The following is a 27,644-nucleotide window of genomic DNA, read 5'->3' on the forward strand; positions in this document are numbered from 1 at the left end:
TGAAGAAGAAAATATCAAACCATGACCCATATAATTAAACATCAGACTGAATAGTAAAAAAATAGATAGAAAATACTGACATAATGGTCTCTTTACACAATAGCTCGATCCATCTTTTGTTAGTTGAAGTCATATCAATTTTATGTATCAATGCAAATAAAAAGAAAAGGTAATATCTAAAACAAGGCATTATTACAATTATGTGTTTTATATATTATCTATACTTTTTCTTTGGAAGATTGAATAGTTATTCAAGGAAAGTATTTTGTGTATGATCTTAAAGATATAAGTACAAAACTTTAACAAGAAAGGTTACATATACTGTAAATTCAGAAATTATTGGGGTGTTTTATTATTGGGGAAAAATGCGACAGAATTATGATCAATAATTTAAACTCTCATTTACTCATATTTTATATGAATGAAACAGGGTTTTTAACAATATCGAAAAAAATTAAAATCGTATTTCAGTCAAAAATGACAAAACCACTACATAAATGCGCGCAAAAATTTCTGAATTTATAGTACATATAATTACCTAGAACTCTAAATTTAATATTATGAATAAATTCTTAGAAAAATTATTTCAAATTAAGGGGAAAATGAGAAAAAAAAAACAACATCATTTTGCAATTTGTAATCATTGTTTTTATCTATATACTGTCTATAACAAATAAATATTTAACCACAGATATACATATATTAAACCTCATATTTACAACTATATACAATAACAAATATGCTAAAAGATATCTTTTCCTTATGCTGAAATCTTAATAAAGTTTAGTGACTTCATAACATGACCTCTCAATGAAACTTATAAAGACTATAACTAACCAATATATATATATATTGACCATAATGATATTTGTATAACTACTAGTGTGCAATAGTCCATTTGCCAATTACAGTTATTGACCCTGTATTTAGAGATCCTTATTTTTAAAAGTTGTCTCCCTTATGAGGGACATTAATTTTTATTTACAATGGAGAGCTAGCAGAAAGAGAAAAATTACCTGTGCGTAATGTGAGTAATCTTAAAGGTTTTCAAATCTTTTAATTACATTAATTTGTTGTTCAGCTTAATACTTTACACATCATAAATAATTTTTCATGAAAAGTTAGTAAAACCGCCATCGGTAATTGTCAAATGGACTATTATGAAGCCAAGAGGTATCTTTTACTTCTAATCTTCACATATATATTTGAACGCCCATTCAGGGGCCGATCCAGAAATTTTCATAAATGAGCCCACTGAGTGCCTAAGAGGTTACTCATATCGATTGTATATATGAATTTTGTGTTAAATGAAAACCTTTTTTTTTCACAAACTATTAGAATTAAAATCCTTTACATCTCCTGGATATTTTTATAATAAATAAAAATTCATTTTGCTTGCAACAAGAATCTTAATTCTCAATTATTTAGAAAAAAGTATTAAAATTAGCACTCCACAAGAAATATCTCATTTCCAGCTAATATATCTAGTTGCTTTGATTTGCATTTTCATCTATTTTATAATTATCACCATTACTCCTTTAATTTATCATTTCTTAATGACAATATTAATGGTTATTTATATCACAAACTAAGCAGTGTATCACATAAAATCTTGTAAACAATTTACTATAGAAATTATAAATGGCACATTTACCATTAATACACAAACATCTGACCCATTCATACTAATTGTTCCATAATTATGTTTTTGTATCAAGAGACAGCACTTTTGAAAAGTTAGTACCCACAATATTACTCAGCACTTAATCATTATAAGATAAATAATTTTGTATACCCATCTAAAGCTGTAATATAGTTAAAGAGCTCATTAGAGCTAATGATTTCTTTGTTATTGTGTACATATATATGCAGACTTTTAATAAAACTTACTTAAGGTGGTACCCAACACTTGACCTAAAATTAATTTGGCTTGTTTAATTTTCTTAAAATTTTGACAAAGCGTTTACTTTTAATTAAATTTTGAAACAACCCTTTTATCAGAAAAATTACACTGGTTATATAGCAGTTTGACAAACACTCATTTTGATCATTAAAAGCTTAATATCCCTTTCACAATACAATGTAAATAAAACGTTTAGCTGATTTTAGAGAGTTATCTCCCTGTAGTGTTAGGTTAATTATTTAAGTAATTTCCCTTTGTAACAAGTATTGCTAATTAAACAGCTCTTAGGATAAAATAGTGTAATTGGGAGAGGTGTCACAAACTCCTTCATAAATCAGCCAAATTCACATTATTATACTAGCTCCTAGCTGGACAAAAAATCTTTTCTGAACAATTTTCATGTCTTATAGCTCAATTCATAACTAAAATCTAGTAAGTAAACTCACCATAGATACCAGGACTAAATTTTGTATATACGCCAGACGCGCATTTTGTCTACAAAAGACTCATCAGTGACGCTCAAATCCAAAAAAGTTTACAAGGCCAAATAAAGTACGAAGTTGAAGAGCATAAGAATTATCTTATCAGATGCGTTTGTATTGCATGTTTCAATCTGGTAATGAAAAAAGAAGATAAACCATTTACCTTGCTTATGTGACCTTATCACCGAGACTTTAACAAATGTCTAGTTTCAACATCTTGACAATTGTTAAACTATAAATAAAAAACAGAAAAATTTCTTAATTTACAGATATAGATTTAAGGTCTCAAACATATTGAAACTATTAACAATTAAAACAAAACCCAATTTCAAAGACTGAAATATCAATCAATTCATCTCCAATGGATTAAGTATAAAACATCATAAGCAGTCAGAAAACAGCACAACCCTATGCAACGCCAAAATATAAGAATAAACAGAGTTTTAAACCATGACTATTGTTTATAACTTGATATCAATATATAACTTGATATCAATATATAACTTGATATCAATGCAAATTCAGTAATGACTAAAAACAATATATGAACCCATATATAAAATTGAAATAATATTCAAAGATTTTACTATCATGAAATGAAATTGAGTTTATTCAGAAGAACAATACCTTTACATTGATACTATCTTAATTTACAAGCTCTATAAATAACATCACTGAAATGCTCCTTTTCAAGAAAAGGAACACTACAATTTTAGCAATGTTTTATCATTTGCAGCAACATAAAAAAAATTGAAAAAATACGAAAAAAATTAACAAAATGATTCCAACTAAATGCATTGTGCTGGTTATAACAACCAAAAGATGACTTTAAAATACAATGGTTATGAAGATATGTGTGTTTATGATGTCAATGAACATTTAGTTAATTATGAAGTGAAAGAGAAAGCATAGATTTCTATCAACTTAAAAACCCCTATAAAAATCAGTAAACAGTTGAACCTAACTAAAAATAACTTAAGTCCCACTTGTAACAAACAAAACATTTTAACTGCAACTACCTAAATCATTTAAAAAAAAATTCTATCAAAATAAAAAAACCATCTGATGTCAATTTTTCAGTTTATAAAGGAATACTACTTGAACAACATTGAAAGCAGTTCTGATCTTCAATGTCATTTGACCAACCAGCTAATAGGTATCAGAAATTAAAAAAAATCTATATCTATAAAAAGGGCAGATCCTGGGATACGTGTAAATTTTTCCCACATTGCTTCATCTCTAGATTGCAGCCGAGAACTTTTAGACTTATTTCTTAACAATCAGCTAAAAGATATCAGAATATTTTATGAAATCTATATCTATAAAAACGGCAGATCCAGGAATATATGTAAATTTTCACCACATTGCTTCATCTCTAGCTTGCAGCCGAGAACTTTTAGACTTAAAACCTCATGAACATTTGTTATTGTTTGTCAGGAACTTGACAACGAGAACAGTACAATTCTGGCAGCATTAAAGTACATGTTAGATGAATGGTACACTAACGACCAGATATAGGGAATAAAGAATTCTTCAGGAGAGTCTTCTTCTACATACTTAAACTTCAGGTCAGGGAATTTCTGAAAGTAGAAATATTTTCATTAGAATTGTCAACAATTCATAGATATACTTATTATTAAATAATAATTTACATTCTAAAGATTCTGATAATAATGACAATGATGATTGCTGGCTGTTCACCATCCAACAGCATGTTCAGGAATCAAGCAAATTAACATTTTGTGTAATATGCATCCCCTGAACTTAAATTTTGGGTAAAAAGTTTCGATTATGCACTTCAGAATACGGTAATGAAATATAAATATTATCCATGCTTTAAACTCAACAGATATTTGTAATTTCATGGCTTGTGAAATGGGCTTTGCTCATTGTGGAAAGCTGTACGGTGATAGCTGTTAATTGATGTGTCATTTTGTGCCTTGTGAAGGGTAGTTTCATTGGCAATTACACCACATTAAACTCTTTGCTTTGACCTGCCTAGGTTTAATATCCATAACTTCAGGCACTCAAGACTAGAATACTGAGTTGGTTCTAACATTAATTATAGATTATCTTTTGTCATCTCAACGAGATTGATTTTCTTGGTCGAGCTGAAATGGCAAAAGTGAGAAAAGCAATTAAATTGAGATGATCAATGATAATCTGTATATGGCTATTTATCTATGACGAGGTTGTTAATTTCATTGATTAATGGTCAAATATGCACCCTTAGTTTCCTGGTATAATTTTTTGTATCACTCTACTCCCGAGAAAGGAAATTATCAGTCAGTAAGATCAAAGGAAATTTTTGTAAAATAGTGATAGTGAAAATTCTAAGGTTTTGAAAAATATATCTTAGATAACACAGGCTGGTGTCAATATTAACCTCTTCCTAACATATTTTTCTGAAATATTTAAACCAATTCCCAGACAAATGCATATCAAAATAAAATTCTGATCAATTCATCTATCATGAAAATATTCTTACTTTTAATCGATCCCTTCTAAATGTTTTAGAAGATTCAATGATGACTTCTAACACTTCCTTTGGTGACATATTTGATCCATGTTGTTCTAGTTTGGTTGAATAATAGCACAGCACCTAAAAATACACACAAAAAAATCAATATGCAAATGTAAACACAATCATCCATTTTATAGACATATTGTTTGCTGCTTGAAAAAGTTACATTTGAAAAACAAACACTTTTCATTTGTAATGTCAAACTTTTTCGGTTGTAATGCTAATTTTTTTGGGGGAAATTCACTTATTTCCTTCAATGGAGTGCAAACTTTAATTCAGTATACTTAGTTTCTTGTGTATAATTTGGAGTTTAGTATGACGTCTATTATCACTATACTAGTGATATTTTTATTTTAGTTTCTTGCGTACAATTTGGAAATTAGTATGGCGTTCATTATCACTGAACTAGTATATATTTGTTTAGGGGCCAGCTGAAGGACACCTCCAGGTGCGGGAATTTCTCTTTACATTTAAGACCTGTTGGTGACCTTCCGCTGTTGTTTTTTTCTATGGTGGGGTTGTTGTCTCTTTGATACATTCCCCATTTCCATTCTCAATTTTATAGTATAGATATTTGTTTAGGGTCCAGCTGAAGGATGCCTCTAGGTGCAGGAGTTTCTTGCTGCATTGAAGATCTATTGGTTAACTTCTGCTGTTGTCTGTTCTATGGTCTGGTTATTGTCTCTTTGACACATTCCAAATTTCCATTCTTAATTTTATTATATAAATCTAAGCAATAGACTATTTTCTTCTTAACAACTTTTGACTATGAAGTATATAATTTTTTGTACAGGTTACCTTTTTTGCAATAGGACCTTTTGATTTTGGAATAAGACAGAGCATCGAAAGCAATAAAATAAAATTTACAATAGGTGTGACTTGGAGGAAAAGAATTATGTGAAAAATCTTTGTCCCCCCAAATAACCTGACCAAGTTCCAGAACGTCCTAAAACAGAGGAGGTATTCATCTATGCATGTTGAAAAAAATGTTGTTCTTTGAAATTTCAAGATCTTGTAGCATATATATAATATAGTTCGTAACCTTTTCATTTGATTTTTATATGGTTATCTATTTACTTACATATTTACCATATTTACCATATCTTAACTTTTAAATAGGTAAAATCTGCTTTACTTCATTCTAATTTTACTGCTAAATGCTATGTGTAAGATTCAATTTCTTACTTTTTCGTACAATTTCGTATTGCAGGTAGTTTTTATGTTAGGTTTACTATGGGTTTTTTTATTTACTAGGTCAAAAGCTACTTGTCGTATATTTGACTTATGCAAAATCAAAACTTATTTTTCTTATTTTATTTCATGTTATAAGATAACTTGTCAATACATTATAAACTTCAAAATCAAAAGTCTGTAATATGAAAAAAGTCAATTATCTCCCTTGTAAATGCTAGGAAAAAGGTCTATTATCTCCCTTGTAAATAAACTCATCATAGATACCAGGACTAAATTTAGTATAAGCTAGAAGCATGTTTATGAAAAATAATAATGAAAGAAATAGTCTATTATCTCCCTTGTAAATGAAAGAAAAAGTGTATTATCTCCCTTGTAAATGAAAGAAATAGTCTATTATCTCCCTTGTAAATGAAAGAAAAAGTGTATTATCTCCCTTGTAAATGAAAGAAAAAGTGTATTATCTCCCTTGTAAATGACTAATACTTACTGTATCAAGATTTTGTATTAAATCCTGAAATGTTGGATGTGTTCTGAATTGAGAAAAAATGTCTTTTTGATATAATAATGTATATACAAGGTTAGGATTATGATGTATATTGTTTGTTAAACAACTGTTTACAATCTCCAAAACCATTCGAATCACTTCTTCTAACACAGCAAGATCTTGCATCTGAAAGAGAAATGTGTGTAATAAAAACACATGGTTACCAGGTGAAACAAAACCACATGGTTACCAAATCGAACAAATAAACACATGCCTGTCCAAAGTCAGGAGCCTATAATTTAGTGGTTCTTGTTAGTTGCTGTATATCCTGTTTGTTTTTCATTCATTCATCTTTACATAAATCAGGCTGTAAGTTTCACAGGCTGTTATGCTGAGTTCACACGTAATTTGAATTCAATTCGCATGAACTAATTCGAATTAGTTTAATTCGCATTAGAAACATTTAAAGTCCTAACGTCAATTCTAAATTGTATTACATTGCGCGTCAAATTCGCTTTACTATCCAAATGACATTAACTTATAATTTCGCATTCACAAAAGTGTATTTCAAATGGAAATTAGATAATTCGAATTAGCCAATTCAAATTAGAAAAAAGAGAGTGTGAACACAATTAGCCGAATTCGCATTTGATTCGAATTCAATCGAATTAAATGTCCATGTGAACGAGGCATTAGTTTCAAATTGGTTTACATGTGTCATTTCATTGACTAATAGTTGGCTGTTCAGTATTGGTTTTACACATTGTTGAAGACTGTACAGTGACCTAAACCTGTTTGTTACATGGTAACCAAAAAGAAAAAGAAAATGACAAGGAAATCAACATTAACCAACAACTACAGTAACCTTTAGTTGCTTACTGTAAATTCAGAAATTATTGCGTGCATTTATTATTGCAATTTTGTCATTTTAGATTTAATTGCGATTTTAATTATTACGATCTTGAGAAAAATCCTGTTTAATGCCATATGAAACATTTTAAAATGCATGTTTACATTATTGCATTTACAACTCTGTTGCATTTTTCGCAATAATAAAAACCTTGCAATAATTTCTGAATTTACAGTATTTTTATATCATTTGGTATCTGGTGAAATTTTTTTGCATTGGCAATCATACCAAATCTTCTTGTTTTCAAAAATATGAGAACTTATAATTCACATACTGTTCATGTAGATTCAGAAATTATTCTATGTTTTTATTATGGCGAAACAATGCGATAAGGCAGATTCTATGTAAGAAATGGAAATGTCTGTCAAAATGAATAAATAAATAAAAATAATAAACACTGTTTTTTGAAAGATAATCTGTGAATGTTTTGATGAATAGTGATGTTAGATGAAATTATAAAATATAAATGATTTTTTCCCTTTAAAGTAGAAATTATTAAAACAAGTTGAAAAAATGCCAAAATTTTGACAGAATTAACTCCCATTTTTTACAAAATGTTTATGTGTCGCAATGCATTATGTTGACACTTGTATACTGGTATTTACTAGTGTAGTCTGGTTATTCAAACATCCCTGTTGTCAAATCTGTTACTTTTTTTAGTCAAAAACATCTGTGATATATATTTTTTTCACTTTCAAATATCTTGCTCAGTGTGTGTCAATATATCTTTTGTCAGGAACATGGCTGTTAAAACTTTCAAAATCATTGTTGGTTCCAATATATGCCAGTTAAAAATGTAAATCATGCTGTGCATAAGAAAAAATACATGTTGATTCCTGCATTTAACTTTATTCAAGCAATAGTTTAAATATAATTAAATTTTATATGCTTCCTACATAAGATCTGTCAAACTTGTTTTCTTATGTCAGAAACATTTGAATGTGCTAACAGTTATTTGACCTGAGGTGAAATCTTGTTAGATGTTAGGCTGCAGTATTTTCCAGGAGTTTTAAAAATGACTTTAAACTAGGATTTGATTTCCAATGTCAGTCAAAAAAAACAAATATATATTGTCTGTCAAAATATCTTATGTATGAAAAATCTTATGTCAGAATCAAGTTTGTCAAAATCTTATGTCAGAAACTCATTTTGTCTGTCAAATCTTATGTCAGAAAAATAAAGTCTTTCAAATCTTATGTCAGAAACAATAAAGTCTGTCAAATCTTATGTCAGAAACAATAAAGTCTGTCAAATCTTATGTCAGAAACAATAAAGTCTGTCAAATCTTATGTCAGAAACAATAAAGTCTGTCAAATCTTATGTCAGAAACAATAAAGTCTGTCAAATCTTATGTCAGAAACAATAAAGTCTGTCAAATCTTATGTCAGAAAAATAAAGTCTTTCAAATCTTATGTCAGAAACAATAAAGTCTGTCAAATCTTATGTCAGAAACAATAAAGTCTGTCAAATCTTATGTCAGAAACAATAAAGTCTGTCAAATCTTATGTCAGAAACAATAAAGTCTGTCAAATCTTATGTCAGAAAAATAAAGTCTTTCAAATCTTATGTCAGAAACAATAAAGTCTGTCAAATCTTATGTCAGAAACAAAAAAGTCTGTCAAATCTTATGTCAGAAACAATAAAGTCTGTCAAATCTTATGTCAGAAACAATAAAGTCTGTCAAATCTTATGTCAGAAACAATAAAGTCTGTCAAATCTTATGTCAGAAACAATAAAGTCTTTCAAATCTTATGTCAGAAACAATAAAGTCTGTCAAATCTTATGTCAGAAAAATAAAGTCTGTCAAATCTTATGTCAGAAAAATAAAGTCTTTCAAATCTTATGTCAGAAACAATAAAGTCTGTCAAATCTTATGTCAGAAACAATAAAGTCTGTCAAATCTTATGTCAGAAACAATAAAGTCTGTCAAATCTTATGTCAGAAAAATAAAGTCTTTCAAATCTTATGTCAGAAACAATAAAGTCTGTCAAATCTTATGTCAGAAACAATAAATTCTGTCAAATCTTATGTCAGAAAAATAAAGTCTGTCAAATCTTATGTCAGAAACAATAAAGTCTGTCAAATCTTATGTCAGAAACAATAAAGTCTGTCAAATCTTATGTCAGAAACATAACATTTAAGGCTTTGTTTATTGAAAAAGGATGATGCTCATAATTATTCTTTTGGTCAAATTGTCTTTATCTTTATTAGTAAAGCGCGTATTCAAAAACAGAAGTTCATTGCTTACGATTTTTGCCTAACATGCTTAAGGGATTTGTTTCACTATGTTATATGGAATCTGCCATAATTGCAACAATCTACTCTATTTTGAAATTTTACGGATTTTTCTCAATATTGCAAAAATTAATTCACATTTTATTTTAAAATTTCAAAATCTCAATAATAAATGCATGCAATTATTTATGAATTCACAGTACTCTGCATAGCCTGGTCAAATTTGTTTTTTTTATTCTGAAACATTGCTTACATGATCTGGTTCCGATTCCACATCTGAATCCTTGCCTTGCTCCTCTGTATCGTCCAGTGCTGCATCTCGGATCATGTCAATCACTTTATTGTGTTTTTTACCCAACAAGGCAAATAAACTGTAACAGAAATATTATGAGTAAGGATATAACATATTGTGTGTACAAGAATAGTCATACATTTATTTAAAAATATATAATATTTTAGGGGGAATTTTCTTGTGGCAAATTTTAAAACACTCAAAAATATAAGGATTTTTATCATCTTTTACTGTAGATTCATACTATATTCTAGTGTTGTATTAAGAAGCATTGTGTATAAGTTCCATAGCATTTGGTTGAGGCAAAAGTAAGGAAATGGAAATGTTTTTTTCAATTTGTAGAGGGCATTATTTTAGTATGCCCACTCTGCTTCAGCAGAGGCATAAAAAAGTTGTGAGAGATAACAGCATAAATACAGTACACGGGACTGCACTCAAAAGCTTAATCCTATTAAAGTTGGTTTGACTACTATATATTTGCAGAAAAAAAAATACAAGAACAACATGCATTTAATTAATTTTGATTTTCCTTTTTGAAAATAATCACAAGTTGTCTCCCTTATACCTAATTTGATTGTGACATAACATAACTGCAAAGTCAGTCTGACAGCCCTAAATTGTAAATAGGCTAGCAAGATTATGCAATGGCATATAAGAACATATCTGTTTGCTAATTAAAATCCTTCTACGGCAGTTCTAACTGAGACTCAAAGCTTAGTGTAGAGTAATTGTATACGGACATGTTAAGGTGGTACCCAACACTTTCGCCAAAACTAATTTGGCTCATTTAATTTTCCTGAAATTTTGACAAAGTGTTTACTTTGACCCTTTGACAAAAATATAAAAATTTCAAAAAATTTGAACCAACCATTTTATCAGTAAAGTTACACTGGTTATATAGCAGTTTGACAAACACTAATTTTGATCATTAAGAAGCTTAATATTCCCTTAACAACACAATGTAATTAAAACGTTTAGCTGATTTTACAGAGCTATCTCCCTGTAGTGTTAGGTACCATCTAAAAGAGGTCTTTACAAAAATAATTTACAACATTTTACGATATCTCGAGCTTACTTTATAAGTCTCTGTGATACATATGGATGGAGATCTGTAAACTGAGCAGACATATTGGCCAATGCTGCCAGACAATTAGTATGCAAGTACTTATCCTACAAAATACAAATACATATATAATTGTTACATCTAAGCCTTTATAGGAAATGTATTCAAAAATTGAAATATGTCAAAACTCTAAAAAAGATATTGACAATATGTTGAAGAAAAAAAATTAAGAAGCACGAGAACTCTTGTAAACTTTTTTGTTTGCAGGCAACAATCAAATTTGTAATAATAATTGCAATGATTATAGAGGAAGATATCAACAGGGGTAATACTGTGGATTTACCTATTTTTCGTGGGTACAAATTTTCGTGGATGAAGGTAAACTTACATGTTCATGGATATTTGATTTTTGTGGTTTTGGCGAAGTCTGCATATAAGCTTTAAAAACATTAGTCATTCTTTGAACTTTTAATTTTGTTGTTCAACTGTACCCACAAAAGCCACGAAAATTGGTATCCAATGAATAATAATGAATCCACAGTACACAAGTATTTATTGTTTATTTGAATTTTTTATATATTCATACAAATTAATTTGTCTGATTTAACTATCTTTTCAAGATTTGAATTATCTCCCCTTATGCTTCTCCAAAAAATTACAAAAAGTTTTACATAAGAATAAAAATACATGTATCATCAATTCTTGCAAATATCCCTTTTTGTTGATTCAACAACACAAAAAACACCTTTGTAAAATCAAATCCACAATCTAAGCTGGCAGAGATTCCATGGCATATGTTGGTTTTGAATGTTTTGTTTTGTTATTTTGTAAATTTAGCTTTCATTCATAGAAAGAAAAAAACTTTACGTCTAATTCCGTATTTTTATTTTGTAAACTTTAACGTTTTCGGATATAATATTTTATTGCTAAAGTGACATAAAGGTCCAATGGGCTTGGTGTAAATATCAAAGTGCTATGTATATAATTGTATAAATGTATGTTGTGATACACATGTCACTATAATAAATAATTACTTACTTACTTACTTATTTTAGTTCATTTATATGTTTTGGAGTTTAGTATGACGTCCATTTTTTCTTAACAAGTTAACAAAAAAATATTTAAAGGCCAGCGGAGGTCTTTCTCAGACAGCAGGATTTTCTTGCTGCATTGAAGGCTCATTGGTGGCCTCCGGCATTGGTCTGCTCTTTGGTCCAGTTGTTGTTATTTGACATATTTACCATTTCCATTCTCAATTTTATTGACTAAAATATAAATAAATTTCCACTACCAGTAATTGTCGAATTTATCATTAACTTACCCTCATCCTTGTTAAATTATACTGTATTGTTCTAATGACCACAACAATTAACAATCCACCCAGTGATATCTCTGTCAGATGTCTGTCTTTAAACCAAGGGATATCTCGTAATATCTTTAATGGAAAAAAAAAATCACAGATCGTAAACACTTAACACATGTAAATATACCACACACAATCTCTTAATTTTTTTTCTCAGTTTGAGGTCTTGCAAGACCTTATCTAGGATTTTGGAGGAGGAGTGGTCGATTTCTTGGAGAAGTGAAATTCCATAACTGTCTCATTTGCATAGTGTTTTCATGCATATCATTAAAAAAATTGTTTTATTTATGCAATAAAAAAATAGACTTATAGTGTTTATATGACATGTATGATATTGTATAAAATGTATAAATGTAAAATTCTTAATTAAATAGTTTAGACAATATTATTATATTTATTCATTCATACCATTTGCCATTGAATTGACTGAAAAATACTGTAAATTCAGAAGTTATTGCATGCATTTATTATTGTGATTTCATCAGGTTAATAGACTAAAATGCGATTTCAATTTTTGTGATATTGAGAAATTCATTTAAAAATTTCATAACACTAGTTTAAATTATTGTCAGAGATTATAACCCTTTATCATTTTTTCCCTAATAATAAAAACGTTCCCATAATTTCTGAATTTACAGTCCTAAAGTTTTAGAATGAGATTGTCAATTCTAAGTGTGAAACTTTCTACAAAAAATATAATTGCTAAAAATACTACCATTTGCTTACAATTTCATGAACAGCTTTGTTGAAGACTTCATCCTCACTAAGAACCAGAAGTATTATCAATGCCATATAGATGTGATGAGAGTTCCTGTCCTGGGCATGGTATAATATCTTAAGGATCGGCATCACCTGCAAAAAGTAAGGGATATTGCTGAAAAAATTACATCACTTTTTTAAAGCTCAGGCCAAAATTAAAAATATGTTTGTTTCCCCTCCCCCCACCTGGGTAAAAAATAAGCCCCCTGGTCAAAAAATTATTTTCCACAAAAAAAATCGAATTTATTTTTTTCCTGAAAATAATGTTTCCATTTTTGAAAAGTGCTTGAAAGCAGAAGGATTGATAATCCAAATAAATACACTCAAATTGAGCACAAACAACTGATAAATGGCCTGGACTGGACAAGTCAAACCATTCATGTGACCATGCTATGACAATCACATCCAGTTAAAAAAAAAAAAAAAAAAAACCTGCCTTCCTGGTCTGTTTACAAAGGGTAGACACAGGGGAGGGGAAACAGACATTCTTTTAAATGTGGCCTCATATACAATCTTTTTTTCTTTCTGCCACTTTCATGTAAATGAACTCTGGAGGATAGTTGTCTAATAGGCAATTAAACAACTTCTCATTATCTTAATAGATGCATGTTTGTCACCTTAATATTTGGTGTGAACCAAGGCTACATGTTGAACACAGTACTTTGACCTTTAATGGTTTATTTTTACAAATTGTTGTTTGGATGAGTAGGTTGTCTTATTGGCACTCATACCACATCTTCTTTTATCTATGCAGCCTAAACTTTATATGTAGGTTGTAGGGTGACCTACAGCTTCTTTTGACTATGGTATTGGAACAGTTTCTGTGAGCAGTCATCATATTTTGCAAAAATTTAAAATCATGGCGATTAAAATTCAGTACCGAATTTGACAAAAAAAGATATAAAAGGTGTGTTAGTCTATTTCGCTTATATTTTCAGATTTCTTGAACTTATACCCTGAGCAGTCAACAATTGTGATTTTGACAGAAAATCAATAATCAGCTGATAGAATTTCAATATAGATATTGGCTACAAAAAAAATAACTAATTCATAAATGATTGTATTATTAAATGATATTGTGGTGTCAGATGTCACATTTAAGAATTTTACAATTCTATTAGACATGTTTTGAAGGGGTGCTTCATAGTCATTCTTAATAAGCACATGCTGGGACCATTGCCTTTTTTTTCTCTCACTTTGGTGAGGAAAAGAAAACTGTGATGAAAAAGGAGGTTAAAATAAAATTGATGAAAAGGAAACCCTTGTCATTTGGTAAATAATACCATATCTTCTTATTTCTATATTTACATAAATTGATGGAATTCCAGATGCCTGAAACATTTTTGTCAAATCAAAGTGGTTTAATTCATTTTACTCAACCATTATGGGCAAAATTGCATCCCATTCAAAATATACTACATTAGTCAACAGCATGAAGTTCAGTGATTGCCGTATCTCTGTCATATTTGTTTCTCATGAATTGTTTTGATACAAAATTTGCAGTTTGTTTTCTAGTTTGAATTGTTTCACTTTTTCAAATCAAGGTCTTTTATAGCTGATTACTAGAATCTGGTTTGTGATTTTCTCAGTGTTGAAGGCTGTATGGTTGCCTATAATTATTTACATCCACTTCATTGAAACTATGGTATGATAGTTGTCTCATTGGCAATCATACCACATCTTCTTGGTGTTTTTTTTATAAAATGACTCCCACTTACTAATTGATCAATGTTTGTTCTAGACAATATGAAAGCCTTCATGGAAGCATTCTGATGTATCAATAAATACAACAGCAATGTGGACTGGTCATCTCGTAACGATAAACACAAACTATTATACAGATCTGTAAAGTCAAACTTAAATGTGGCTGCTACTTGGGTTGGACTAGGAGTAGACTGATCTGTAAAAGATATAATATATAATATAATGTAAAGATTTACTTGTCAGTGGGTGTTGATTGTTACACTAGAAAGTATGGAATTTTTGCAATACTTTTGTTTTTAAGAACTTTTTAATGCAATTAGTTAAAAAAACAAGAATGTGTCCAAAAGTCTAATTTGGCTTTAAAATTAGAAAGATCATATCATAAGCAACAAGTGTATTAAGTTTCAAGTTGATTGGACTTCAGCTTCATCAAAAACTACCTTGACCAAAAACTTTAACCTGAAAGGACGAACGGACGGACGCACAGACGGACGAACGGAGCCACAGACCAGAAAACATAATGCCTCTCTACTATCGTGGTGGGACATAAAAATCATCTTAACCATGTTAACTTGCTTGCATTATTTGCATATCCTGAATTGTATTAAATTTCTAAATTTTTAGTCCAATATTGAACAATTGCATAATAAATTTCTTGTACAAATATATCTTAACATTTTGTTTTCTTTTTAGGTTCATTTTATTCAATATTTCTCCAGACTTGGGAACATTCTTAAGACCCAACCTATTTTTTTTTTAAACTAAGACTTCTGTATATTGTTGAATATAAACTCTTTCTTCATATTTCGATGTCTTTGTGTTATTGAATTGAAGTCTCATTGACATTTGCATATAACCCACATTGTCTATTAACATTTGTCTCTGTTTCTAAGGGCAAATTCTAGTTATTTAGGGTGTTGGTTCAAGATTTTTTTACCTATATGTTTTTCACTAGCATACTAACATTCTTGTAGTGAGATACAACTCCACTTCATGGAAGAGTGTTTGCGTAAGTTTTTAATTTTGAAAAAAAACACAGTATTGAGCATGACAGAAGAACCATTATTGGGTGAGATGCAGTAAAGTTGGTTTTATTAACATTATTAACTAAGATTGCAAGTTAACCCTCTGAAGGTAGGTGTTTTTTCCCAATTGACCATAATATTACCAAATGTGCTAATAGTTGTACTTAACATCAACAATCAATCAATAATAATGCCTTTTATGAGGAATCATTTGAGTATGTCTCCTACTGTCGGGAATACGTGAATTAAGGAATAAAACGTTGCATGTTCTAATAATGTAATCGATCTATATAATGCCCAAGTATACAAGTGAACACGTCACACAGTCTTGACGTTACAATATAAGACATAAGTGACGTTCCCGCGTTGTGTTCACGCCGTATTTACAACACCTACCTTGTGAGTTAGTAAATGAACACAAAGCCTCTCTGTATGGGTTGTTCAAACTAAACTCTGTTGTACAATGGTTGGACAGCACTAACAGAAATAACAGGCTCTGATTGGCTAATAATGTCTCATGATATTCTGCCTCGGTTTTCTCAGTTTTGTTTGCCATTCCTAATGTCATAACTGACCACAAACTTGCTGAAAATAGAATTATAATCATTTAAATGTACAGGCACATTTTCATTCACATAATTAATTGAGTATCATGTTTTTTATATAGTTTTTATTTGACTGTGACTTAGTGTAAGAGCACATTTCATATTCAGATCATGTAATGGAAAAACCAACATATTTTCAAATCTTTCAAATTGTTTCTTTTAAATATCCCATTGTCTTGTTTTAACTTTTGTCATTCACATGGACAGCATGTGGATTGATAGAAGTTCCATTAATTCTATGGTGTTATGAGACATCGTCAGACATGAAAAGATTCTGTAGGGATTGGCAATGAAACAATTTCCCACCAGAGGACTCAATTACTTAGGTAGTGCTAAATTTATGTTATTAAACTTTCTCTATAACATATTGCATATGCATAACTTCATTCATTACACTTATATTTGATGTCACATGGTATGTGCAATTAAAATATACAAAGACACTAAATACAAACTGTTTCTTAATTTTCAAATGTTGATTGTAAATTATCTTGGGTTTTACATACAAATATTTTTTAAATGTTGTTATAAAACTTGAAGCTTTGTAAAGATACCTCTGATTTTTTCTTGTGTATTTTATAAAGACACAAGGTAGAACGATATTTTTATTTTCAAAATGCACTGATAATTTTGCTTTATTTCTAAAACATAATGGTTTTTTTCTAGATTTACTTAAGAGGGGAAATAACTCTTACCTGCCACAGAAGCAACCATACTGTTAGCATCTGACGTGTGTTTATATAATTCTGGAGGACATTTCTGCTGTACAGTATAATTCCGTAACAATGCTTTAACCAATAAACAGGCATGGATAGAACTAGAAAGATATAAAAGTCTCTTACATCAACCTCAGTTGCCATAACTTTTTCTGTACTAAAATTAAGGTTCCTACAGTATGTATATGTATTGATGGAATCAGCATTATAGGAAATAATCAAATGCAATAAACATGAAATTAACACAAGTGTGTTGAATATACTTTCATCAGGATCCTTTTAAGTACTAATTTCATATTTGAAAAAGAAACAAATTTGATATTCAACCAAACTTATAGAAATTGACATAGTATGTATTCTTTGATTTCAGAGATTTTTATGTATATTTCCCAGTTTCAATTAGCTCTTTGTCACTTTTTCAAAAGTTTAAACGAAATTTAAGTTTCTTTGCTTTGGTAATTTAATTTGTTCTACTTTTTATGTCAATTATTTCCAAGTGATGCTTAACAACTAGATTGCAAATATCAGAGGACTTAAAACATTTGAATGTAGTTGAAATATCCTTTTGTTTGTTCATAACCTTATACATATAAGAATGATTAACTAATCTATATATCAGACACACTCTACTGACTCTAAGTTGAAGTCTTTGCTCTACTCAAAAATCATATATAGTTGGGGATAGGTAGCAAAATTCCAATAAGTTAATAGCAGTGAAATATTCAACATCTGACCATAATTTTGTTAACAAATTCTGTGCAACTAACATGACAGTGTCTGAAATGACATTACTTCTTAAACTTGTGAATTTTTTTTTTTCCGTAAGATCTAATTTTTGGTAGATTGAGTAAAACTTTGAGGAAATTTGATTTCATGGTTTTGCCTAAGTTGGCATACATTCATAGAGACAATTTGTAATTGGTTGATATCAATTCTTGGTACACACGAAATCCATAAAAATTGGTGAAATTCCATTGAATAATAATAATTACACTGTATGTCTGATACTTATATAAACCTACCATCTTCCCTCCATTATGTACTTGTATGTAATAAATTTACTGGCAGATTGTGGCTGGAACATCTGTATAGACAATAATACCAGTAGCGTGTTCAGAGCTTCTAAGTGTAGGGCATATGTAAAACTCCTGTAAAAGAACCCATTGATTATTATAGTCGTCAAAATAAATAACTGTCATGCATAAACAAATATCTAGCTATCTCATTTAATGAGAGTGCCTCTATATAAAGCTTTAGTATATTACCTGAAGATTTTGATGACAAGTGATGTCTTTTTTCGTTATGATAAAAGTTTGAACTTTAACATTGTTCTCACTTTAAAGGAAACTTGAACAGTAAAAGTTTGGAACCTGTCTACAATAATCATATATTTGTAGTATGTATGAAGGTGATATCAATGTCTGTGTGGCCTTAGTTCTAGTACTAGTAGTTCATATAAAGCTGGTTAACACAAAGGATTTGAGTTTGAACACCCCTCTAGTGGCTTGCTATTATTGTATGCATTGTGATATATATTTTCCTTCAATTTTATATGTTAAGCGCTTAGAGTATTATGTTTAGTAGATAGGCGATATATAAAAGCTATGTAATAATAATAATAATAATTGACTCAGATCATAATTATATATATAATTGACCAGGAAGGTTGTTGGTTCTCTGTAGGTTCTCTTACTTCCTTCAGCCATTAAACTGGCTTCAACTCAGTGCTAAGATTAGTGATCAACACAAGCATTCAATGTTTTCCCGACAATTTTTTTAAGGATGGGAACTTGCTAAAAGATAAAGACTTACACTACAGGTACATCTACCAATAATTCTACTAATGAATTCATCAGTTCTTCTGTTAGGGGTCCAACTTCATCTGCTTCCACATATCCTGTTAAAATTATTGTATAAATACAAATAGATATAATACTGCAAATCAAACTGATTTAATCTAGTGATATTTTGTCAGTTTTAAACAATAAAGGTTAAATTTTGATGATGTAAAATTTTGGCATATGGATCGATGACATATTTTGATTTTGCTGCTATGATATTTATTGCTAAATTTTCAGAATGTGAAATAAATGTTACACAGACATTAGAGACAAAACACAATTATAACTTAAGTATGTAAGTGTGATTGTAAATCAGAGTATATTAATTACAAAACAAAAATACAAGTTATAGCTGAACATTGAAATATTTTGGTACTCAAGTAAAAAAGATAATAAATGCATTTCAAAATTTGATCTGTTGACCCTACTTATTACTTAATGTGTGTAATTGTATTTTTCTCTTATCCTATTAAACATTAAACATAGACTAGGTTATCTCCCTTGGTTATCTAGATTTTTAAGATATATTTTTTTATGGTAATATTTCTTCTCATCTTCAATTCATCTAAATCTGATTTCTTTGTTTTAATGGTGTTTTTGTATTGTCTGTCTATTCTATAAAATCATGGACAATGAAAACAACATATGCTATTTATTAAAACCACAAACTTCAAAAACTAAAACCCTACCGTCCATGTTGGGTGGCCTGGCTTCAAACTGTTGAATGATGAGTTCTTCACTCAAATGTTCCACAAAATATTTACATAGACTTCTGATAATAAACAGGGCATTATAAGTCTGCCAGGTGAATATGTTACTGAAAGATAAAAAAGATTTACAGCTAATTTCCTAATGCATGTAGAACAAAACTTTGGTTAGCTTGCTTGCTTTGTTTGTATATTGTACAATCATTAGGATAATACCCAATTAAATTCAAATATGTTTTATACAGGTTTTACTTTACCTATATAAATGTTTTAAAGATGTCAATCTTACTTCCAAAGCTTGTTTAAACAATTGAAAAAAACAAAGCAAGCAAGCCAAACAAAGTTTTACTTTGCAAGCCTTAGGAAATCAGCTGTAATATATATTTTCATGTGACTTTGAATTCAATTGAGTACTTTTATTTCTATCAACATGCTATCATGGTTATTGTAGCTACCAAGATTTTAATGTTCACAACCACCTCCACATATTTAAAGAGGCAATTTAAATCAGGTCCCAGTTAAAAAAAATGTTTATGACTGTTGTTGGTTGCATGTTGGTATTTATTGCATACTGGAAACCAACTTATTTTTGTGACAGATTATTTCCATTAATTTCACAAGCAGTGTTAAGTCTATCTTGAATAACTACATTATAAAAGTAAGAAAATCAAGAATATAACTTATTACAACTTCTGCTTGAAAGGTATAAATATTAATGTGAACTTAAGAATTATAACTAGAGGCTCTAAAGAGCCTGTGTCGCTCACCTTGGTCTATGTGAATATTAAACAAAGGAAGCAGATTGAAAATTGACTACAAAGGTCAATAACTCCTACAGGGGTCAATTGACCATTTCGTTCATGTTGACTTATTTGTAGATCTTACTTTGCTGAACATTATTGCTGTTTACAGTTTACCTATATCTATAATAATATTCAATATAAAACAGCAAAATTTCCTTAAAATTACCAATTCAGGGGCCGCAACCCAAAAACAGGTTGTCCAATTCATCTGAAAATTTCAGGCCAGATAGATCTTGACCTGATTAACAATTTTACTTCATGTCAGATTTTCTCTAAATTATTTGGTTTTTGAGTTATAAGCCAAAAACTGCATTTTACCCCTATGTTCTATTTTTAGCCGTGGCGGCCATCTTGGTTTGATGGCCAGGTCACTGGACACATTTTTTAAACAAGAAACCCCAAAGATGATTGTGGCCAAGTTTGGATCAATTTGGCACAGCAGTTTCAGAGAAGAAGATTTTAGTAAAAGATATATAAAATTTACGAAAAATGGTTAAAAATTGACTTTAAAGGGCAATAACTCCTAAAGAGGTCAACTGACCATTTTGGTCATGTTGACTTATTTGTAAATCTGACCTTGCTGAACATTATTGCTGTTTACAGTTTACCTATATCTATAATAATATTCAATATAATAACCAAAAACAGCAAAATTTCCTTAAAATTACCAATTCAGGGGCCGCAACCCAAAAACAGGTTGTCCAATTCATCTGAAAATTTCAGGGCAGATAGATCTTGACCTGATTAACAATTTTACTTCATGTCAGATTTTCTCTAAATTATTTGGTTTTTGAGTTATAAGCCAAAAACTGCATTTTACCCCTATGTTCTATTTATAGCCATGGTGGTCATCTTGGCTAGTTGGCGGGGTCACCGGACACAATTTTTAAACTAGATACCCCAATGATGATTGTGGCCAAGTTTCAAATAATTTGGCCCAGCAGTTTCAGAGGAGAAGATTTTTCTAAAAGATAACTAAGATTTACGAAAAATGGTTAAAAATTGACTATAAAGGGCAATAACTCCTAAAGTGGTCAACTGATCATTTTGGTCATTTGACTTATTTGTAGATCTTACTTTGCTGAACATTATTGATTTTTACAGTTTATCTCTATCTGAAATAATATTCAAGATAATAACCAAAAACAACAAAATTTCCTTAAAATTACCAATTCAGGGGCAGCAACCTAACAACGGAATGTCAGATTCATCTGAAAATTTCAGGGCAGATAGATCTTAACCTGATTTACAATATTACCCCATGTCAGATTTGCCCTAAATGCTTTGGTTTTTGAGTTATAAGCCATAAACTGCATTTTACCCCTATGTTCTATTTATAGCCATGGCGGCCATCTTGGTTAGTTGGCGGGGTCACCGGACACAATTTTTAAACTAGATACCCCAATGATGATTGTGGCCAAGTTTCAAATAATTTGGCCCAGCAGTTTCAGAGGAGAAGATTTTTGTAAAAGTTAACGCCGGACGCAGGACGACGCCGGACGACGACGACGACGACGGACGCCGACGGACGCCGGACGCCAAGTGATGAGAAAAGCTCACTTGGCCCTTCGGGCCAGGTGAGCTAAAAAAAGGGATTTGATGTACAGTATTTCAGGATTTATGTGTTGTGCTTTGCAGTTTCATTAATGTTTAACCCACATTATTTACTAGCATGATTGATTGATTGTTTATGTTTTTTACGCCAATTTTGGGCTATTTCATGGCGGTAACTTATTATGGATTGAGGTCAATTAAGATTGGAGTTGAGTGCACCCACATGAGTGGGATTTGAACTAACAACCTTAGTGTTGACTGGCTAGTGATAACGGTAGTATAACTACTTATACCAGCGGATAGTCGAGCGGACCCCAATGGCTGCGCCCATGAACAAAAATTTGTAGCAGTACATTTTGAGATATTTTAGATATTACGGAGATGTAGAGTCTTTATAAGTGGTACAGATGATTTTGTTTCAATGAATTGACATAACTATATAACTATATACAACAATATAATGTCTCGTCAATATTAGGCAATATAAGCACATATCCATGCACCGCAGATGAGCTGGGCACAACGAAGCCGTTACGAGTAATGAAGTAATTTTTTACTTTTCTATATTATTACAATAAACAAAGACAAAATATATATACAGTCCCTGGCATCACCTAGGGTTTTCTTTAAACATACAACCAGAGTGGTATTATAAACGATACAATTCTCAACATAAAAGAAAACTACACCATACATGTAAGTGCTGAGTGTACTGTAGTGCAGTACGAGTAGTCAGATAAAACTATAAAATTGTACTTTTATAATCCAACATGGCATCACAAGAACAATTTGATGATTTGAAGACCCTTATTATGGGAATAGATATGAAAGTTACTGTCTTTTCAACACAGCTGAATAAAGTTGAACGTAACTTGACAAGTATGATAAACGAGGTGAAAGCTGATGTAAATGTGCTCAATGTTAAGTACGAAACCTCCAACAGAGAGCTGAACACTCTTCGTAATGATTTCACAGAGCTCGAAAGAGGTGTTCAAGGTATGGATGCACAGATTCAATTCATAGAGAATGATAAACTTGAAAAACAAAAAATGGAGTTACAAAAGCAAATTGATGACCTTAAAGAGCAAGCTGTTTTACAAGAAAAACATGATAGAAAGTATAACATACTGATATACGGTATAAACGACACCAAAAAAGATGAGAACGTGTATGCTATAACAAGGAAACTCTTCAGTGAAGACATGCATATTGATGAAAGAAAAGCTAATGCTATACCCATCGCAAATGCACATAGAGTCCCTACACATGGGAAAGGTCCAAAGCCTATCATTGTTCGTTTCCTGCATTTTGGGGATAAGCAACTCATCATGTCCAACGCGCACAACTTAAAAGGGAAAAAAATATGCATACTTGATGATCTGCCAATTTCAATGAAGGAGGAGAGATTTTTACTTTCGCACAATGCATACAAAATAAGAAAAAGGGACAAATTACAAACAAGAATTCGAGCAAAGGGGGCCCACATGACATTAGAGACTCGTAAAGATAGTTCAGAAGAATGGTCTACCTGGGGATAACTATTGTTCTGCAGTTTTATATACTTGTATATACATGTATACTATTCTAAGATGAAAACTGGTTACTATATATATAAAATGTCATATATAATATATAATACTATTGAGTATATAAATTAACTAAGAATATAAGAAGATATAAATTTAATAATGAATTCTAGAAAATATTATATATATTACATTGAAACAAGAATTTGTATTGTTTAGATTTCTATTTGCAGGCTTAAGATTGATAGTTCATGTAGTAAGTATAGAAGAAGAAAAAAAAATTGTTGCTTTTTTATTTGGCTTACATTTTATTTTAAATTTTGCTTCTTTATTTTTGCTCTATTTTGTTTGACTAGTTTTATTTGATACGTTAGCTTTTTTTCTTAGCTTTTATTGTTATATTGAATAAATGCATGCATGCTTTAGCTTACATATAGGTATTATATGTTATAATTTGATTTGTTTTGTTTTTTTTGCTTCTTTCGTTCCGCATTTTGTGTTCAGTTGTTTACATATTACAGAAAATGCATGCTTTAGTCTATTTCAATGCGTATGAATTTATAAGATCACCTTAAGAAGTGTGTATTTAAATAATTGGAGGATGTGCGGGGTGCTTTTTTATATATTAAGACTCTACATTTCTTAAAAATAAACATTAAGATTGAAATAAAACATGTAAATTTTGTACCTTCAATACTCGAAAGGGGATAGAAATTTATACCTTAAGGTGAGCTTTAAAAATGAATATTTAGTTTTTGATCTCAATTATAGTTAATTAACAAATTGTGTATGCTTATTCAAATCCAAAGATGAAAAGTGACACCTTACATGTTGTAGTGATGTGATATAAACATATAAGACAAACTTGACCAGATCAGATAAGGAAGCATAGAAACAATGGACATTTTGTGGTTTTGAGGTGCTTCTTGTGTGATCTCTTCTCTTTTGTCTAAACAATTATTTAATGTTTAAACCTAATTTATTAATTATAAGTTTGTAAGAAATGGTGTTTAAATATTGAGATGTAGTATATATTATTATGTAGATCAGTACAAAACTTAGTCTGGCCTAATTTTGATCTAAAACAAATTGAGTTATCTCCCCTAGAACACAGATAAATCTACATTAAGATTAGAAATATCTTAGTTTCATATTATATATTTTAAATGGGTTTCTTTTTCTTTTTTGTTTGTTTATTTTATGTATATATTTTTTACTAAACATGGATTTCTGGTATTTGGCATATATATGAGTATTTTTTTCAGGAAGTGAAATATTATGAAATCAGTCCTGATGTCTCGCATGAACTACTTTTTCCTTAGTTTTTACAAATATCATACTTCACAGTTGAAGAACAAATATTATGATGGAAGGAAAAAACATTAAAATAATGTCCTATAACTGTCAAGGACTTCACATGAAGGAAAAACGGGGAGATATTTTTGATTATCTTAATTCAAAAGACTTAAATATATATTGTCTCCAGGATACACACTTTATAGAACAAGATGAAGTTTTGATAAAAAACCAATGGAAAGGCCATTGTGTTTTCAATTCATTTGCTTCAAACAAAAGAGGAGTTGCTATACTTTTTAAAAATAATTTTGACTATAAAATACACAAAGTTAAAAAAGACGGAGATGGCAATCTGGTGGGATTGGATCTTAATATTGAAGACAAGAGATTTACTCTGATAAATGTTTATGGTCCGAATATTGATACTCCCTGCTTCTATGACAAATTAACAGAAGCTATAGATTTCTTTGGAAATCAGCTCTGTATTATTTGTGGGGACTTTAATCTTGTTCAAAATTTCAACCTTGATACCCATAACTATATAAATATAAACAATCCAAGATCTAGAGAGAAAATTTTAGAAATTAAAGAATATAAGAATCTTGTTGACCCATTCAGAGAAATATACCCTGATGTTAAAAGGTTTACATGGAGAAGGAAAAACCCCTTTAAACAATCTAGATTAGATTTCTTTTTGATTTCTGAAAGCCTTATAGATGACATTTGTGATGTAAACATTGGTAATAGCTACAGGTCAGATCATTCACCAGTGATTTTAACTTTAAAAATAAATGAATTTATAAAAGGCAGAGGCCTCTGGAAATTTAATAACTCTCTCCTTCAAGATCCTGAATATGTAAAACTAATAAAACAACAAATTACTAACACAGTCGAGCAATATAAAATTCCAGTGCATAGAGGGGATGCTTTACATTGTATTGATAATTTAGAAATTGATTTTTCAATTAATGATCAATTATTGTTGGAGACCCTTCTTCTTGAGATTAGAGGTAAGACTATTTCTTATTCAACATTTATAAAAAGAGAAAGGACAAAACAGGAAATCCAACTGACTGAGGAGATACAAAATTTAGAAAATGAGGTAAGTAAAGAGGACACTCTTGATGAAATAGAAGCCAAAAAATGTCAACTTAGAATTTTGAGACAGAACAAGGTTAAAGGTCAATATGTTAGGTCAAGAACCCAATGGATTGAAGAAGGAGAGAGGCCAACAAATTTCTTTTGTAATTTAGAAACACAAAACTTTGTCAATAAAACTATTAAAAAACTAGTTACTGAGGAAAATACTGTAGTAGAAAATCAAAAAGAAATCTTAAAACAATCAAAAATATTTTATGAGAAACTTTACAAAAGACAAGAATGTCTTAAAAAAGTAAACCTATCAAGGGAATTACCATCTTTGACATCTAAATTAAATGATATCGAAAAAGAATCATTAGAAGGTAAAATTTCCTTTGCTGAATTAACACAAGCTTTGAAAAGGATGAAAAATAATAAAAGTCCTGGGTCAGATGGTTTTACTGCAGAATTTTTCAAAGTATTTTGGATAGACATTGGAAAGTTTGTTTTGAGGTCAATAAACTATTCTTATCAGATAGGGGAAATGTCTGTCACACAGAGGCAGGGAGTTATCACATGTATTCCTAAAGAAGGCAAGTCAAAACAGTTCTTAAAAAATTGGCGTCCAATTACACTTTTGAATTCAACATACAAACTAGCTTCTAGTTGTATTGCTGAGAGGATAAAGTCAGTTCTAAACAGAATTATTGATTCTGATCAAACAGGCTTTATCCCGGGTAGATTTATTGGGGAGAACTGTAGACTTATATATGATATTTTACAATTTACAGAAGAAAATGATATCCCTGGTATATTATTACTCATTGATTTTGAGAAGGCCTTTGACTCTATATCATGGGCCTTTCTTTTTGAAACATTGAAGTATTTTAATTTTGGAGACTCTATTATGAACTGGATAAAAACATTTTATAATGATATTACATCTACCGTCACCCAGAACTGCTGTCTGTCAGACTTTTTCCGTGTTGAGAGAGGCTGTAGACAGGGTGATCCTTTATCTCCTTACCTTTTCTTGCTATGTGCTGAAATATTAGGCATTTTGGTAAGAGGTAGTGAGGAGATAAAGGGTATTACGATAGACGATTCAGAGTATATCTTGTCTCAATATGCAGACGACACATCACTGATTTTAGATGGGTCGCCTTCCTCGCTGGATGCATCTCTCCGCATATTACAGTTCTATGCTGAGATATCAGGACTGAAAATTAACTTAGACAAAACAAACGTTATATGGATAGGTAGTAAAAAACATAGTCAAGACAAAATATGTGTAAAGTGGGGACTGAAATGGGGTTTCAGTACCTTCAAATTATTGGGTATCACTTTCTGTGTTGATTTAGATAGAATGTTAAATCTAAATTATGCTCCTCGAATACAAGAAATAGAAAAAATATTACAAAAATGGTCAAAACAGTCACTTACCCCATTTGGTAAAATAACAATTATAAAGTCATTAATTATATCAAAATTTAATCATCTGTTCCTGTCTATCCCAGGACCAGATGATAATATGCTAAGTCAACTTAATAGTAAAATTTATTCATTCATTTGGGATGA

General features: G+C 30.2%; 1 protein-coding gene across 2 annotated transcripts in view; it reads right to left on the bottom strand.

Annotated features, from left to right (window-relative positions):
* Positions 1-2,923: 2,923 nt before the first annotated feature.
* Positions 2,924-27,644, bottom strand: part of LOC134718839 (dymeclin-like) — a 30,776-nt gene continuing 6,055 nt past the window's right edge. For both annotated transcript variants that reach the window (XM_063581628.1, XM_063581629.1), the window contains exons 4-16: positions 19,790-19,917; positions 19,072-19,156; positions 18,282-18,407; positions 17,239-17,360; positions 16,335-16,523; positions 14,928-15,109; positions 13,177-13,302; positions 12,409-12,522; positions 11,100-11,194; positions 9,986-10,103; positions 6,591-6,773; positions 4,874-4,987; positions 2,924-3,965 (exon numbers count right to left, since the gene is read on the bottom strand). In XM_063581628.1, coding sequence (XP_063437698.1) covers positions 3,819-3,965; positions 4,874-4,987; positions 6,591-6,773; positions 9,986-10,103; positions 11,100-11,194; positions 12,409-12,522; positions 13,177-13,302; positions 14,928-15,109; positions 16,335-16,523; positions 17,239-17,360; positions 18,282-18,407; positions 19,072-19,156; positions 19,790-19,917 — 1,729 coding nt within the window. In that variant the 3' untranslated portion in view covers positions 2,924-3,818. The remainder of the gene's footprint in view (positions 3,966-4,873; positions 4,988-6,590; positions 6,774-9,985; positions 10,104-11,099; positions 11,195-12,408; positions 12,523-13,176; positions 13,303-14,927; positions 15,110-16,334; positions 16,524-17,238; positions 17,361-18,281; positions 18,408-19,071; positions 19,157-19,789; positions 19,918-27,644) is intronic.

This window comes from Mytilus trossulus, chromosome 5 (assembly GCF_036588685.1).
Source record: "Mytilus trossulus isolate FHL-02 chromosome 5, PNRI_Mtr1.1.1.hap1, whole genome shotgun sequence".
Taxonomy (NCBI): Eukaryota; Metazoa; Mollusca; class Bivalvia; order Mytilida; family Mytilidae; genus Mytilus; species Mytilus trossulus.